Genomic DNA, 16,743 nt, shown 5'->3' with positions numbered 1-16,743 from the left:
TTGCCCAAACACCCCAAATTGCCCTTAAGTCATTTTTCTTTTGCACTGCCAATTGGATAAAAACGTAATCAACTAAATATGTTGTTCTAAGTTCCTACTTTTATCACCCAAATCAACAAGTGCTCAATTCTAATTGGTCCAAGGTTTACTTTCTATTTTCCCTCCAACAAAAGCATCCGACTCCTCCTACTTCTTCAAACATTGTCAACATTTCTCTCTCATTGCCCTTTCCTTCTCTACACAACTCCTTAGTTGAAGAACAGACCCGGGTAAGACCTTTCTCCCTCCTTTGTCTGCTTTCTTTTCTTCGACGTGCTGTGTTGTCTTCCAGATTTTGGGTGAAGTTTTCTTCTTACCTTTTTTTCTTTGTATCTTTTTGTTGGCTTTTCATTCTTTGTATTTTATGGTTTCTATAGTAAATGCAAATTGTTTCCTTTTTTTCTCCGTCTGTTGGAGTGTATTTTCAGTAGGTTGCCTTAAAGACTTTGTATCTTCTTTTCTTTGTATCTTTTTGTTGATGTATCATACTTTCTATGATTTATGTTATCCTTCTAACTGTGCCGGTTATACAGTCTCTTTAGCTCTCTCTTGCTAAACTATTTTCTTTTCTGTTTTGTTTATTAATATTTTCAGTCATGAAATAGATTAGTTTCATGCATTTTAGTGAAGTTTTCTTTGTATCTTCTTTGCTTTGTATCTTATTTTCTTTGTATCTTTTTGTTGGCTTTTCATTCTTTGTCTTTTCTGCTTTCTATGATAAGTGCAAAATGTTTGAGTTTTTTCTTCGTCTGTTGGAGTGTGTTTTCATTAGGTTGCCTTAAAGACCCAACCTTTCGTGTTATTTTTTAACTATGACTTTGTTATTTACATTTTTGTTGATGTATCATACATTCCTTGGTCGTTTTATTCAAAATTTACCGGTTATACAGGCTCTTCTGCTCTCTCTAAGTATAGTACCTGCTTTTCTTTTTTGCTTATTTATATTATCAGTCATTTTCTGGTTTGATTTTCTGGTTTGCTATAGATTACTTTCATGCATTTGCTATTGTTTCTACACTATCACTCAACCATTTTCTGTACTACAATTTACAGTTTCAGATACGCGCACGATGTCTAGGGCTCCCATTCTCATTAAGGAGCTGGTCCAAGGGAACCAGGTGTGGAAAATGCACATCAGGGTCGTTGACCTGTGGGTTGTTACAGAAAAAACAGGGTATCAACACCTAGAGTGTGTTCTACAAGATGGAACGGTATGGCTTTTATCATTACAGTTTTTATGATTTATGTTATCCTGCTGATTATTTCTCCTCAAATTCACAGGGTGACCAAATCCATGTGACCACTAGCCGTTGGGATTTTAAAGATTGGATAGAGCAGATCAAAGAGCACGAAACTTATTATTTGTATAATGGGGAGCCTGTGGCTAATGATGGCCCTTTGAAAGTATGTTCGAACCCTCTCAAGATTCTTTTTAATGGAGGCACTACTCTCACCAAGGTGGACATGCCGGACATCCCACCACACAAATTCAACTTCCATGCCATTGAAAACTTTCTCAATGGACATTTCAAGCCTGATATGCTCTATGGTTAGTTATTTCGTGTTGTTTTTGTTGTTTATCATGAATGAGTTTTTTTTTTTGAATAACATAATGACTCACCGTTCTTTGAAATAGATGTTATTGGTGTCTTGCAAGATGTTGTTAAGACACAAATGGGGGGTGGGGGTAAGAAGTCCTGTACCAATATCACATTACGTGACGTTGTGGGAAATGCCATTGAAGTTGCTTTATGGGGTGATTTTAGCAAACAATTCATGGACTACAAGACTCTTGGCAAACATGTTGGTCCCACAATTATCATTTTGACTCATGCTTGGTGTAAGCCCAATACAGGTCTGTAATGTGATTTTTTATTATCCCACAAATAACTATTTTATCCTATTTTGTCTACTACCACTTAACACTACAACCTGCTTTAAATAATTGGTGCAGTATCTGGATTACCAAGTCTATCTAATGCTTGGAATGGCTCGAAACTCCTGATTAACTTAGACCATCCACAAGTGGAAACCTTCAAAACCAGGTTTAACAATGTGCTTTATAAAGTATCATATCAATTAAAATTCTCATTTCAATTCAATTTCTGATTATATCCCTGTTCTTTATATAATACAGTTTTGGAGCAGCTGATTTGTCAAATGCATCCAACCTTTCTCTATCACTAACTTGTGATTCATCCATTCAATCCACAAACCAGAATTGGACTAGCCGTAATGAGGTCAGGACTATCCGTGACATTTATGAAGGAGAAAAGGTATTTCTTTGTTTATGTTGTTGTTGTTTGAGTTCTAACTATTATTCAACATTTTAGTATTCATTGTTTGACACTTTGGAGTTACTTATTTTAGGATTGTTTTGCAACTACTATTGGAACTACCAAACGATTCAAGGCTTCAAGGTTTGGATGGTTTTTTGAGAGCTGCCCAGGATGTAAGATTTCTATCAAGTCCGATGGAGGGAAAGTTGAGTGCCACTGTGGAGTTAAAGATGTTGAACCAATTACTAAGTGAGCCCTTTTTTTAAACTAACTTTTTTGGTTTTCAAAAACATCATATTTTAGACCAAGCTGTAAAATCTTTTTTTATTTTCATTGACAGATTCAAAATAGAAGTTGAAGTTGAATATGATGGCTTTAATGGAACCTTTGTCTTTTGGGATAAGGATTGTGTCCCATATACTAAACTGTCTGCTAAAGAGTTAAGAAAGCTCATGATAGCGGTGAGTCATTGTTTTTGTATTATAAATGCTTAATTATAAAGCTCACTACGTATGGCATATTTATCAAACCTCATGGTGTTCTTGATTGCATAGAATGGAGAAGACAACCCAAAAATATGGCCGGCTCAAGTTGACAATTTGTTGAATAAGGAAATGGCGTTCCGTATCAAATTTCAATCATCTTACAAACAGTATTCAATTGTGACAATTCTTAATGAGGATAATGTTTACAACAAACTTAAGGGATACCTAACCCCGGATGAGGAGGTAAATACATGTTTCTTTTTATGTAAGCAGTTTTTTTTTGTTGTTCTTTTATATGTGATTCTGATTTAAACTTTGTTTGCAGCATACATCAAATGCTCCTGTTTTGGAGATCTCCAATTCTGATCCAAATCATGAGCCAACTGAACCTATTGTAAGGGACTAATGCATACTGTCTTATTTACACTTTGTGTACTTTTACTTCCATTTACTAAAATCAATTTCATCCTTAGATGACACTATCTGCTCAAGCTTCGATATCTCCTCAACCTTCGTCTGCAAGCTCCGGCATCACACCTGCCAAGAGGGGAGCTATTTCAACATCAGTTAATGAGTTGATTGATGCTGAAGATCTGACTCCTAAACAATCTGCTACTAAGGCTAAGACTGCAAGAAAGATCAAGCATATCAAGAAGGAGTAAACTTGAGTTTTAAATTCAAAAGTGGATGAGGATTGCTGCATTGTTATTTCACACTGTATTAGTACTGCTTTCATATGCCATTTTTTGTATTCTACCTCTTTTATGGGTGTAACTATGCTTTATATTGCATGATGATCCAAAGTAAGCCACTAAACATTTGGTCTTAGTATTTTGTAATGCTTCTATTTTGAAATGACTCTATTTTGTAATGACTCTATTTGGTAATGACTATATTTTGATGGCATTTTATATAGCTTTGGTACCTCCAGTTTATATAGGTTTAATCCACTTGCATTTTATATTGCTTTTAATGATATGGAGGGTATTATATAGGTGTAACCTCACCAGTATGAATGATGGTTGGGATTTAGAATTCTTTGTGTATGCCATATAAAACACATGAATCTATTGATGGCATTTTATATGGCTTTTGTACATGACTGCTATATAGGTTTAATCCACTTGCATTCTATATGGCTTTTCATGTGATGGAGGGTATTATATAGGTGTAACCTCACGACTTTGATCTTCAGGCTGGGCTTTTGAATGAATTGTGTATGCCATACAAAATGCTATCCATGCACACGCCATCACATGAAATGGGTTTGTGGTATTTCAAATATTTTTTGTTAATAGCTCCTTTTCTGTAAAGCTCCTTTTGTAGTGGTATACCATAATTTAAATAAACATTTGCAATGGAATATACAGATTCTGTACTAACACAATTTCAAACTAGATTGTCCAAAACAACAAAAGCTCTATTTTTAATGTGTTAAGTTTACACAGCAGTTACAGCATTGCCATTGGAAGAGTTCTTGATATCTTTTACATTGGGAACCTCACATTGGACAACTTGCAGCAGAGCCCTTCCATTTAATTTCGTACTTTTTAAGGAGTGCCTGTCCCTTTATACCCTTGCAAATCGGATCATAGGAAATCATTCAACAACTTTCTGCAGCATTGGATAAAGTAAGTCATACACAATGTCAACTCATCATTAAATGCTTCATGCTTTTTCAAATAACTTGCTTAGTTGTACCAAGTATATCATCTAAAAGCAGAAATTACTTCTACCATTTTACACGGTACAGGTACAACAATTTTGTACTTTTTGGTGTAACATCACATTATTTAATATTTTATTCATTGTTTTATACAATGTGGCAGAAACACTGTAGACGGTTCAATGCACAACATATATGTCTTTTCTGATGCTTGGAAACCTGGGATTTATATGAACCACTTTAGCCATTTGAATGTAATCACACCACATTGTTGTAAACTGACATTTGAGTGTAATCACACCACATGGTTAGAAACGGACTAATTATTTGAAAAGTTTAAACTACAGACTACTAGCATAGTAATTAAAATAATATTAATTTCAAACACATTTTGGATTCAAATTTTTAGAGGGAAAATATTATTTTGGTGCGTTTTTCACTTTAGTAAGGTTATGGCTCTTAAAAAATAACAAGTCCACATGCTGACTTTTTCCCTAACAAAAATGCCTTTGATATATTAAAACATGAACCTATGCAGCAAGTTGAACATTGCAGTCAAGAAACAAAGAGCATAGAAATTCAAGGTTCTCCTTTTAATATTTATTGCATTCAGTTCTAATCACTACATTACTATTATATCTACAGGGAGGTTGGTATCATTAGTATCTACAGGGAGGTTAGTTATTGCATTCAATTGTTTTGTTTATCTCATTTGTATTGTCTTAGATTGATAATCAATTTGTTATTGGCCTACTACTTATTTTTTACAGAAAGATATATGTGTTATGTACATGTTTTCTATTTTATTATGTCTGGCAGATTGTATAGAAATTCACTTTAAGATATGGATAACAATAACCCGCATATGGCTGGAAAGAAAGCAAGGGCACGACGATCGCTTATTATGAAAGAAAATCGTTCAAAACGTCAAAGACAGAATTTAAACCAACATGATTCTATCAATGATACATTCTATTCTCCTAATTGCTTCACAATGAGACAACCTTTGTCAGAAATCACTCCCTCGGCTAGGAATCAGAAGACTATCGCGCAGATTGTCGAAGAAGGGAGAGTGCTGAGTGCGTGTATGCAGAATTCTGAACCGAGCATAACCAGACATGTGTTTCGAAATAACATGAAGTCATCCCATTTAGATTCCTTAGGAACAAATTTAATGTCTAGGTTTTCTACTGAATGTACAACGGAGAATGGTCATCCAACTACAATTGAGAATGCCCAACATGGGCTGATTTTTTCAACCAACCAGTTCTATGATCCTGGAAGTTCTTCCGAGAATCCCATGTAAGGTTCATATGACCAAACATGCATGCCATTAGAGATATTCAAATTAGTGTTTATTTAACTTTATTGACTTCCATATTATGTCAACAATTTGGATAACAGAAATACAGAAAAGAAAAAACCTGTTCGTGGCAGGCCTAAGAAGCAGCTGGGAGTACCAAGTCTTGCCATGAATTTGAATAGTAACCCCCCTAAAGAAGCTGTCAACATATCGGTAGCACAACAGCCAACGAGGTACAAGTTTTAGTTTCATATATGCATTGTCTTCAATGTTTATCTTAATTATAATATTTGTTTGGTAACTCACGAGCTTCATGATTATGCATGTATTCAACCATTTCCATGCATGCATATGAACAACTAGCAGTGTTAGCAGTAGAAAAAACAATCGTCGTCAAGAAATGCCAATCAAACAGACACATCATGAGAGGGTTCGAGCATCGCCTGTGTCACACACCAAAGGCAAAACACCTGAAATAAAAGAACCAGCATGTCCTGTTTTTACCCCTGCAGTCAACTTGGATTTTAACAGCGGTTCGGACGAAGATAGCGATTACGACCCTTTTGCAAGTGAGTCAATTGCAAAATCATTGGTTCTGTCATCAATATTTCCACCTTATTTAAGATTATATATAAGAAATATATATGAAACATGTTCATATATTTAATATTACACTTTTTATCCATTGATAGCTTATTTATCCGATGAGGACTTCTGTTCCGAACCTGAAGAAAACGAGGCACCTTTTATAATTCACGACAACTACACCCGTTCTTCTGAAGGTATATCATTTTTATGACATTCGCTATTTTACAAATATCATAGTAATTTTTTCCTGTCTATTACTATGTAGCTTATTACGACATAGGGGACCCGCTCATCGAATGTCGTTATTGTAAATCCATGATGTGGTATCAAGAACGGATGAATAAAAGTTCCCATTCTGCTAATCCAAAGTTTATGCTGTGTTGTTGCAATGGGAAAGTTGAAATACCACTACTAAAACAACCTCCAGAAGTTCTTGCAAAATTGTTGTTTGACCATGATAACGTAGTGAGCAGAAAGTTTCAACAACATATTAGAGTTTACAATATGATGTTCGCCTTTACATCGCCAGGTGCAAAGTTGGACAATCGTTTTAACAATGGAGGTGGACCACCAACTTTACGGATACAAGGTCAAACATGCCATCGAATTGGAAGTTTGTTACCTGCTCGAGGAGACACACCCAAATTTGCTCAATTATATATTTATGACACAGAGAATGAGGTTCACAATCGAATGAAGTGTCTTAGGTATAATTTCTACTAACATGCAATCATTTTATTTATAAAACTATACTGAAATTATTATTTATAATACAGCTGGAACATGCTGTAGTCGTTACTCACATGTAATCAACTTATTCTTAATGCTTTTAACCATTTCTTTATGCTTTTTTAACTTAGGACTACCAAGAACATTGATCCAGAAGTTGTACAACAATTATCTACAATGATGTATGAACACAATACTCATGCCAAGAGCTTTAAAATGGCAAAACAATGGTTCAACGAAGCGGATACTCAAAACCTGAAGTTGAGACTCATAGCTGACAGATCCACGGATGGAAGAGTGTATAACCAACCGACGGTGTCTGAAGTTGCTGCCTTAGTTGTTGGTGATATTGACACAGCAGAAATGAGGGATATAATTATGCAATACCAAGGAGGCGGACTTAAGCGGATCAACGAGCTCCATGCAAGTTACATGGCCTTCCAATATCCTTTGATTTTTCCCTATGGTGAGGACGGTTATAGACCAAATATTGCCCATAGAGACTTGCCAATCTATCAGAATAGCTTACGAAATAGGCTGACAATAAGGGAATGGCTATCATATCGCATTCAAACAAGGTTAGCTGAACCTAGGACTTTGTTATCTTCACGAAGGTTATTCCAACAATTTCTTGTCGATGGTTACACGATGTTAGAATCTGAAAAATTAGAATGGATTCGCAAGAATCAACCAAAACTTAGGGTGTCAAGTATAATTCTCTTAATGACGAGGGTGAACAAAGTCAAATTCCAGGTTCAAGCATCGGTAAAAGAGTGGTTTTGCCTTCGTCCTTTGTTGGCGGTCGTAGGTTTATGGATCAACTGTACTATGATGGCATGGCTATTTGTAGTAAGATTGGTTTTCCAGATTTGTTCATCACTTTCACTTGCAATCCTAATTGGCCGGAAATTCATAGAGTTCTTCAACCACTGCATTTGAAACCACAAGATCGTCCGGATGTCGTTTCAAGAATCTTCAAAATCAAGTTTGATCAGTTGCTAGCTGATTTGACAAAAAATGGTGTATTAGGCAAAGTACTCGCATGTGAGTTGTCCGTTAGCACTTGACTGAAACTTCTTTTTAATACTAATGTGGATTAATATGTCATTTTAACTTTTGTATCCTTTTGATCACTAGATATGTACACCATCGAGTTTCAAAAGAGAGGGTTGCCACATGCACATATACTACTATTTCTGCATCCGTCTAACAAGTATCCACGACCAGAAGACATTGACAGGATCATTAGTGCCGAAGTTCCTGATCCCTTGCAACACCCCAGGCTGTACAATTTGGTTAAGTCTCATATGGTTCATGGTCCCTGTGGCTTGGCAAATTAGAGGTCCATTTGCATGAAAGATGGGAAGTGCTCCAAGTATTACCCAAAAAAATTTCAACCTACCACTATAGTTGACCAAGATGGCTATCCAGTTTATAGGAGAAGAAACAATGGAAACACAATTGAAAAAAATGGGATAATCTTTCATAGTGGACATGTTGTACCGCACAACCCAAGTTTGTTGTTAAAGTACGAAGCACACATCAACATGGAATGGTGCAATCAAAGTACTTCTATCAAGTACCTTTTCAAATACATCAACAAAGGTTCAGACAGAATTTCTGCTGTTATACAAGGCCAGTCCAACGATGCAAATTCGGGGAAAAAACCAGCGGAGGATATTTGCATATTCCATACACGGCAGAAAACCAGCGGTAGAGAGAATGTATTTTCACTTGGAGGGAGAACACTCTGTTTACTACAGAGATCACGAGCAAGTTGGTGATGTTCTCCTCAAACCAAGTGTTACCGAATCAATGTTTACAGCTTGGTTTGAGGCAAACAATAGTTTTGAAGAGGCAAGGCTTTTAACTTACGGTGACTTTGTTTCTAAATTTGTTTATCATAAACGGAGTAGGAGTTGGAAGCCAAGGAAAAGAGGGTATACCATTGGTCGTCTTTGTTGGGTGCCTCAATGCTCAGGTGAATTGTTTTATTTAAGAATGATGTTAACTGTTGTTAAAGGGCCATTATGTTACAATGACATCAAGAAAGTTGATGGTGTTCAACATAAGACTTTTAGAAAGGCATGTTTTGCTATGGGTTTCCTTCAAGATGATCGAGAATTTATTGAGGCAATCAAATAGGCACATGTTTGGGGTTCAGGTTTATTCTTACGAAAGTTATTTGTTACTATGCTTTTGTCATCATCCATGAATCGGCCAGCACACGTATGGAGAAAGTCTTGGAAGTATCTATCAGATGGTATTCTTTATGAACAACGGTTGGTGGCAAGAAATCAAGGTATTAATTCTCTATATTATTTTACCCTCAATGCTAACTTTGCTGGATTTCATTATACTATAATATAACTTCTGTGTAAACTTCCAATTTCCCTCTACATAGTTTTTTGTTCTAAAAATTTATACACTGTCATATAATATTCATACTTGTATGTATTAGTATTTGTAGGTAAAAACTCAATTTATATTATATATGGAACAATGCATTGTTACTTGTTGTCTTTGAAACAATTGCCATTCTCAATGCATCTATAGAATAAACATGTTGCTGGTAGTTATTCTTTATAACAACAGATACTTCCAAGTGCATTATGTCCATCAAGTTATCTCAAAACACTGACATATAATATTCATACTGGTATGTATTAGTATTTGTAGGTAAATTCTGAATTTATTTTATATTTTCGGTGCTGCATTGTTTTAACCTGTCTTTGACACAATTGCCATTCTCAATGGTTGTAACTATGAACATGTTGCTGGTAGTTAAGATTTATAACAACAGAGACCTGCACATGCATTATGTCCATCAAGTTAACTTAATTACAGCCTGCTGCAGCTTTATTATTCATACTTTAACTTGAATATTATATGCCATAATCATGTAACTAATATTTTCTCATGGAACAATCCTTAGAATTGACACTTACCGACGAGGAACTTCAACAGCTGACTTTGATGGCTATTGAAACACTATTACAAAATAACAACAAAACATTGAAAGACTATAAGCCAATGCCATATCCGAAAGATTATGTTGTTTCCTTCTCGGGTAATAGGCTTATTTATGATGAGCGTCAATATGATCCTATTGCTCAACAACAACTATTTGCAGGGTTATACGGTTCTCTAACAGGTACAATGGATAACAAATAGCCTCTTATATTATGGTTTACATATAAATACCGAGTCTCGATTTCTTATGTACTAAAATCATGTTTTACTTCATTTTCATTTAGATGAGCAAAGAAGCATTTTTGAAGAGATCATGGAAGCTGTAGAGAAACAAAGAGGCGGCGTGTTCTTTTTATATGGATACGGTGGGACCGGAAAGACTTTTATGTGGAACACTTTATCAGCGGCACTTAGGTCTAAGAAAAAAATTGTCTTGCCTGTTGCATCAAGTGGGATTTCAAGTTTGTTGTTACCAGGTGGAAGAACAGCTCATTCTCAGTTTAAGATTCCAGTCCCTACTTTAGATTCTTCAATTTGCAACATTAACAAAAAAGATGATATTGCTGGGCTTCTCAAAGTGACGGATCTAATAATATGGGATGAGGCTCCTATGGCTAACAAGTATTGTTTTGAGGCACTTGACAAGTCATTGAAAGATATTATGAGTGGATCAACACATGGTCAAGATAAGATTTTTGGAGGTAAGGTTGTTGTTTTTGGTGGTGACTTCAGGCAAATTCTCCCTGTAGTACCAAGAGGTACTAGATCTGACATTATTTATGCAACAATCAATTCTTCATATCTTTGGGATCATTGTAAAGTCCTAAAGCTCACAAAAAACATGTGATTACAAAGTGGTGCAGCTACTTCTACAACTGAAGACATTAGGGCATTTTCTGAATGGATTTTACAAATAGGTGATGGGACAATGTGCGAGCCCAATGACGGTTATGCTGATATTTGTATTCCCGAAGAGTTTTTAATTGCTAATTTTGAAGATCCTATTAAAGCTATAGTAGAGGATACATACCCTGATCTTATTCATAATTATCTTGACTCCAACTATCTTCAAAGTCGTGCAATTTTAGCATCAACAATTGAGGTGGTGGATGATATCAACCAATATATCACAACTCTTATTCCAGGTATTCATACAACATTTTATGTACTAAAATATCGTATTAGAATTGAATGAGTAATATTGTTTATACATTTTACCTAATATGGTATTTTTTAAAAATATCGTAGGGGAGGAGAAGGAATATTTTAGCAGTGATTCAATTGACAAATCTGATGCAAATAACTTTGATGGATACGAGCATGTCACACCCGAGTTCCTTAATGCACTCAAAACATATGGATTGCCAAATCATTCTATTAAGTTGAAAGTTGGTGCGACCATCATGCCAATGCGCAACCTAGACCAATCAGAAGGCTTGTGCAATGGAACACGACTAACAGTGACTAGGCTTGCTAACCACGTCATTGAAGCTAAAATCATTTCTGGTAAAAATGTTGGTAACATCATTTATATTCCAAGAATGTCTTTGTCGCCTTCCCAATCACCATGGCCATTTAAATTGGTGAGAAGACAATTTCCAATCATTGTCTCATTTGCAATGACAATAAACAAGTCTCAAGGACAATCTCTTGACCATGTTGGGTTATATTTACCTAAAGAAGTATTTAGCCATGGTCAATTGTATATGGCTATCTCTAGAGTTAAATAAAAAAAGGGTCTTAGGATTCTTATTCATGACAAAGATAAAGAAGCTTTGACTATTACAACCAATGTGGTGTTCAAGGAAGTATTCCAAAACATTAAATAGGTATCCTCTTTGCTACTTGAATATATACTTGCAATTTAGTTTATAATCCAAAGTCAACCAAAATCTCCCTTTATTGCAAGGTTCTTAATTGGGTGACCAATTCTCTTTGCAGGAGAACAATTCAAGCATATGGTGCTGGTTTTGAAGTTGATATGGTGCTGGTTTTGAAGTTGGATACTTTCACAAATATTTAGTTATTCAATGTAAACAATTGTTTTATAATTCAGATTTAAACAACACTTCAATTTCTACCAAGGTTCATATTCTGTTAACATGTGCTTTGTTACTATTACAACCAGCTATGGAAATATCACAAAAAGTTAGGAAACACCTAAGGGTGAATTTTGGATGCATTTCAACTTAAAAAAACATGGCAGCAGTAGCTTTTGATACCTATTTGCCATGCGGTACTGTATTTAAATAGGTGTTGCATTTTAGAAAATATTGCACACAAGGATACCTTACAACTTTTAATATTGCATACCATACTTAAATATATATATCTATTTAAATTAAGATTTACAGTAAGTCGATATTCATAGCACACAGGTGACTGCAACACTTTTTTAAAACATGAAACAACTAACCAATAAAAATATTGCCTGTAGTATGAATTTCTATACAGATAGCATTCTTTTAGTAAAACAAGACATATGTTATGATAGGAGGCTTGGAGAAGGTTGGAATTACATCTTTTTCACACCCAAGTTCACCATCACATAAACAATTGTAATTATAGAGTTATCAACCTTTGTTATAAACAATTGTTCACCAGCATATAAACAATTGTAACAATACAACCAAGCATAAAGTTGTTTTTTAAGAAATTGCACTAAATATAACTTAACAACGAACAAGATATAAATACACGGAGAACAATAACTTCATTAACTTGGGGAAGCAAATTGCAATCACCCAATATGTAAATCCATTACATTAATTTTCAGTACAACATCAAGACACGTAAACGCGATTACACTCCTTCCTTCAACGGTTCAACAGCCAAACAACCAATGTGTGCGCCTCTCTGTTTATCCTCAAGGACAACTTGTCGCCTCTCTTCAGCCTTCTCTGTCTAGCATACTCATACCATCCAACCCCTATGTATGCCTCCTCCTGTGTATTTCTTGACGCGCATCGTAGATCTGCTTGGTACACAATCCCCATATCTGCATCGAAAAGATCCATTTGCGTGGGAAAGGTGGTTAAGAACCTGCAAACCTCTCGCGGAAATACCTGAACAAATATTAAATTCATTAAATCATCATACAGAATCCGGGAAGATGTTTTGTTAGTCATTATAATCCAAAGTAACTCTTACAAGTACATTACTCCGCGCTTTTCGACCGGATGTAATTGTTTTTGTCCATGAAATTGTATCGTCTTCGTGGGAAAAACTCAAATTTGAATCCATGCTTCCAGAACTGCACAACAGTTACGATAATCAATGACAACCTATAAAAAATTTCCACTTCATGGTTTACTATGACGAAACAATGTCAAGTAGTCGGCCTGGACATTTATGCTTACCATACATGGGAAATAACTGCAGGCAAGTAACTAATTCATACACATAGCAGATTATCACTACACACGAAAATAAGAGAAACGCAAAACATATTGAATCGTATGAATTCTGGAAAACCAATTGTTTACATTGAATAACCAATTGCTTCAACCTAGAGTCAGTTGCAGTCATTGAATAACCAATTGCTTCAACCTAGAGTCAGTTGCAGTATATCAGTTGCAAAAAATTCATCGATTGCACCATATCAGTTGCAGCTTAGAAAACTTCTAAACTTCTTTGCAATCTAAAATTTAAGGCGTGTGTGATGATGCTCAGAAATACGATCTTCTTCCCAAAAATCAATTTTTCAAGAGTATTAGGTCAACAAAGAATTGATCAGAAACCGTGAAATTTTACCCAAAACACAACTTATCAATCCTAGACGTCATTGAACATTAGGTAAAACAACAATTTTCAGTTCCTAATGGATCTGAATAACTTACCTGAACTCCGACGAAACATCTGAAGGTGGCTCCCCAAGGGCTTCCATTTTCAAATCGCGAAATTGATACACGGATTAATCATTTGCAGCATTGACAAACCCCTTTTATTTCTGGTGGACAATCTTACCCTTTTTGCTTTTGGCCCATGTCAATTACAGTATTTTTATATTTGGGCCCATGTAGCAAGGTTTAAAAAATATACCTATCTTACAAAATACTATTTTCTAAATTTCTTATGAAACAAAGTATTTTTTTAATATATATTTTTTTAACCTTTTTATATTGCATTTAGGTCAAACTACGTTACTACGCATTTTTTCTTATCGTTGATAGAGTACTACACCACAAAAATATGCACCCGTGCGACAGCACGGGTCTCCGACTAGTTAAGTTTAAAATGACATATTTTTAAGTGTTTTTAAATACTTTATATATTGTTTTTTCATTGATTTTTCAAACTTAATCATTTGTAAATATTTTTGTGATCAAACCCTAATCATTTAGGGTGTTAATTAAGTATAATCTTTGTGTTTATCTTAATTAATTTGATTTCTTTCAAAATTTCAAACCGTTTCAAAACAAACGATCACAGTTTTTCAAAAACGATAAACCTTTTCTTTTTTTTTGGTTTTCTTTTCAAAAGAAACTATTGATTAAATCTTTTGGATTGATCAATTGATTTTCAAACATGGGCCTCTCGAATATTAGAGAGTATAAGTCCCTTTCCTTTTCTTTGTACAGTTTTTCTTTAAACAGAAAACTTCTTTCAAAACAAATCTTCAAACTGTTTTCAAAACGACAAACTTTGCAAATCAATTAACCATGTTTTATAAAATAAACAGGGGCATCCACATAGGTATAAGTCCCATTCCTGTACATGAAATTAGGTATTTCATTGTACACACACCTTTTTGTATATATCTCGTTCAATTGTTTTTTTTAACTTCGAACAACAAATCAAAAAATGAAGGTTTTCTTTAATCTTCCCAAAAATACCATGGGCCTCCATGTAGGTATAAGTCCCGAGCCCCTTTTGTAAATACTTGTTTACATAGCTTTTGAATAACTCAAGTGGGTCTCTCCCCGAGTATAAGTCCCGAGCCCCCGTGTTTACAAACGGATCATACTTACAGGTATATTTTCCTTCATAAACTCCATTGTATGCACACACCTTGTCATATATATGTGCTTGTTCATACTTGTTCATATTTGTTCATGTACTTGTTCATATTTGTTCGTACTTGTTCATATTTGTGATTGTGTTATATATATGCTTGTTCAACTTAGGTACAACACTAGGTACCCCATAGCCTCCTATTGGGCTTCGTGCAAAGAATCTCCCTAGTTTAGGTTAGGACATAGAGTATGGTTTCCCGGTGAAATCGCTCTAAGAGCTCAAACCAACTATACCATGCCTCCTCTTGGGCTTCGTACAAACGACTTGTCCCTCCCATAGCCTCCTCTTGGGCTTACAATGCAAGACCCTCGATTGTCCCTCCCATAGCCTCCTATTGGGCTTACAATGCAAGGACCCTCGGATAGCCTCCTCTTGGGCTTCGCACAAGGACCACGGGCTTCTTATAAGCATTCCCAATATCCAAATCAAATACCCTAGGAGATTAGACATTTATCATCTCTATGATAGGAGTATCTCTTCTATATCATCATAAACAATCAATCAATCAATCAATCAACTTAACTTTTTTGCCACAGGCTGCTAATCAATCAACCTTTTTGCCACCATACTGGCTGATTAATCAAAGTTTTTGTCACAAGGCTGACTTCATTGAAGCTTTTGCCACAAGGCTGGCTGATTAATCAAAACTTTTTGTCACAAGGCTGACTTCATTGAAAGTTTTTGCCACAAGGCTGGCTAGAAAAACATCTTTATCATTCTAAGCACCATAAGTGGCATGGCCCAGGGCTTATAATGAAAAGATTTTCAAACAAAAACAAACGGATGTATGTGATGATATAGATTAGATACATCGAACATTTAGATGACATTTGTCTCTTATCCTTTGCTTCCACTAGCATAAGTGGGAACTACGATGCTCTGACTTTCTCAACATCCCTTTGAGAATACGTAGGCACAAGGTCGTATCCTTGGCGAGCAAAAACTTCTCCCTCAACCATTCAAACCTTAGCACCCGTAGACCCCGAGCTACAAATGCTCTGATTCCCTCTAAGGGATATGTATGCAGAGGATCGCGATGATCTTTGCGAGCATAATCAAACAAACACCCTAGGGTCCCACCTATCTCACAAGAACCTCTCCATAACATAGAATGAAACAAACACAACAAAGAAGCCTATAGAGTACTATAGATACGTTGGGGTGCTAATACCTTCCCTTCGTATAACCAACCCTCTTACCCAAGATCTCTCCCCCACTTTTCAGGTTATTGCAACTTTTTTCCTTTTCCTACTTTGGAAACAATAAAAAGTTTGGTCGAAACAAAAGAAAAATCATTTTTTTGAGCACTCGGAGCCCAAAGAAGGCATCAGGTGTCTCATCCCGAAAAAAGATACGATTTTTCCCCGCGACAGTCCCCATCTTTTGGTAGACTTCTAATTATTTTCTTAACGTGATCAGCTTTTGTGTATCCCTTGTCAAGAACTCTTAATCCAGCAGTCAGAGTCTGGAATCTGGAAAACATTGCTTCAATATTTTCATCATCTTCCATTCTGAAGGCTTCGTACTTCTGGATGAGAGCCAGAGCTTTTGTCTCTTTTGACTTATGCATTTCCTTCATGAGTCATCTTCAGAGATTCAAAAATATCATGAGCAATTTCCCTGTTTGTGATCTTCTCATACTTAGCATGTGAAATGGCATTTAAC

At 35.5% G+C, this 16,743-nt stretch overlaps 2 protein-coding genes across 2 annotated transcripts; both read left to right on the top strand.

Moving 5' to 3' along the window:
• Positions 1-1,109: 1,109 nt before the first annotated feature.
• Positions 1,110-3,465, top strand: LOC131597334 (uncharacterized). The gene is made up of 10 exons (XM_058870039.1): positions 1,110-1,250; positions 1,321-1,588; positions 1,676-1,894; positions 1,994-2,084; positions 2,177-2,315; positions 2,410-2,567; positions 2,659-2,779; positions 2,873-3,046; positions 3,129-3,197; positions 3,277-3,465. Exons 1-10 carry the CDS (start codon positions 1,110-1,112, stop codon positions 3,463-3,465), a joined length of 1,569 nt encoding a protein of 522 aa, XP_058726022.1.
• Positions 3,466-8,736: 5,271 nt separating this feature from the next.
• On the top strand, positions 8,737-12,085 carry LOC131597333 (uncharacterized). Its single transcript, XM_058870038.1, has 7 exons — positions 8,737-9,222; positions 9,685-9,748; positions 10,025-10,243; positions 10,347-10,820; positions 10,926-11,207; positions 11,311-11,764; positions 12,004-12,085. Exons 1-7 carry the CDS (start codon positions 8,737-8,739, stop codon positions 12,083-12,085), a joined length of 2,061 nt encoding a protein of 686 aa, XP_058726021.1.
• The last annotated feature ends 4,658 nt before the right edge of the window (positions 12,086-16,743 follow it).

This window comes from Vicia villosa, linkage group LG4 (assembly GCF_029867415.1).
Source record: "Vicia villosa cultivar HV-30 ecotype Madison, WI linkage group LG4, Vvil1.0, whole genome shotgun sequence".
In the NCBI taxonomy this organism is placed as follows: Eukaryota; Viridiplantae; Streptophyta; class Magnoliopsida; order Fabales; family Fabaceae; genus Vicia; species Vicia villosa.
This window is presented reverse-complemented; position numbering and strand designations above follow the sequence as displayed.

What these genes read in the sequence shown, in the direction of transcription:
- LOC131597333 (XM_058870038.1), top strand. Translation starts at nt 8,737, where the DNA reads ATGCAAATTCGGGGAAAAAACCAGCGGAGGATATTTGCATATTCCATA. An exon ending in GTTATACGGTTCTCTAACAG is followed by an intron (nt 10,244 to 10,346) that starts GTACAATGGATA and finishes ATTTTCATTTAG; the next exon opens with ATGAGCAAAGAAGCATTTTT. An exon ending in GTATTTAGCCATGGTCAATT is followed by an intron (nt 11,765 to 12,003) that starts GTATATGGCTAT and finishes TTCTCTTTGCAG; the next exon opens with GAGAACAATTCAAGCATATG.
- LOC131597334 (XM_058870039.1), top strand. Translation starts at nt 1,110, where the DNA reads ATGTCTAGGGCTCCCATTCTCATTAAGGAGCTGGTCCAAGGGAACCAG. An exon ending in CAAGCCTGATATGCTCTATG is followed by an intron (nt 1,589 to 1,675) that starts GTTAGTTATTTC and finishes TCTTTGAAATAG; the next exon opens with ATGTTATTGGTGTCTTGCAA. An exon ending in GTGGAAACCTTCAAAACCAG is followed by an intron (nt 2,085 to 2,176) that starts GTTTAACAATGT and finishes TATATAATACAG; the next exon opens with TTTTGGAGCAGCTGATTTGT.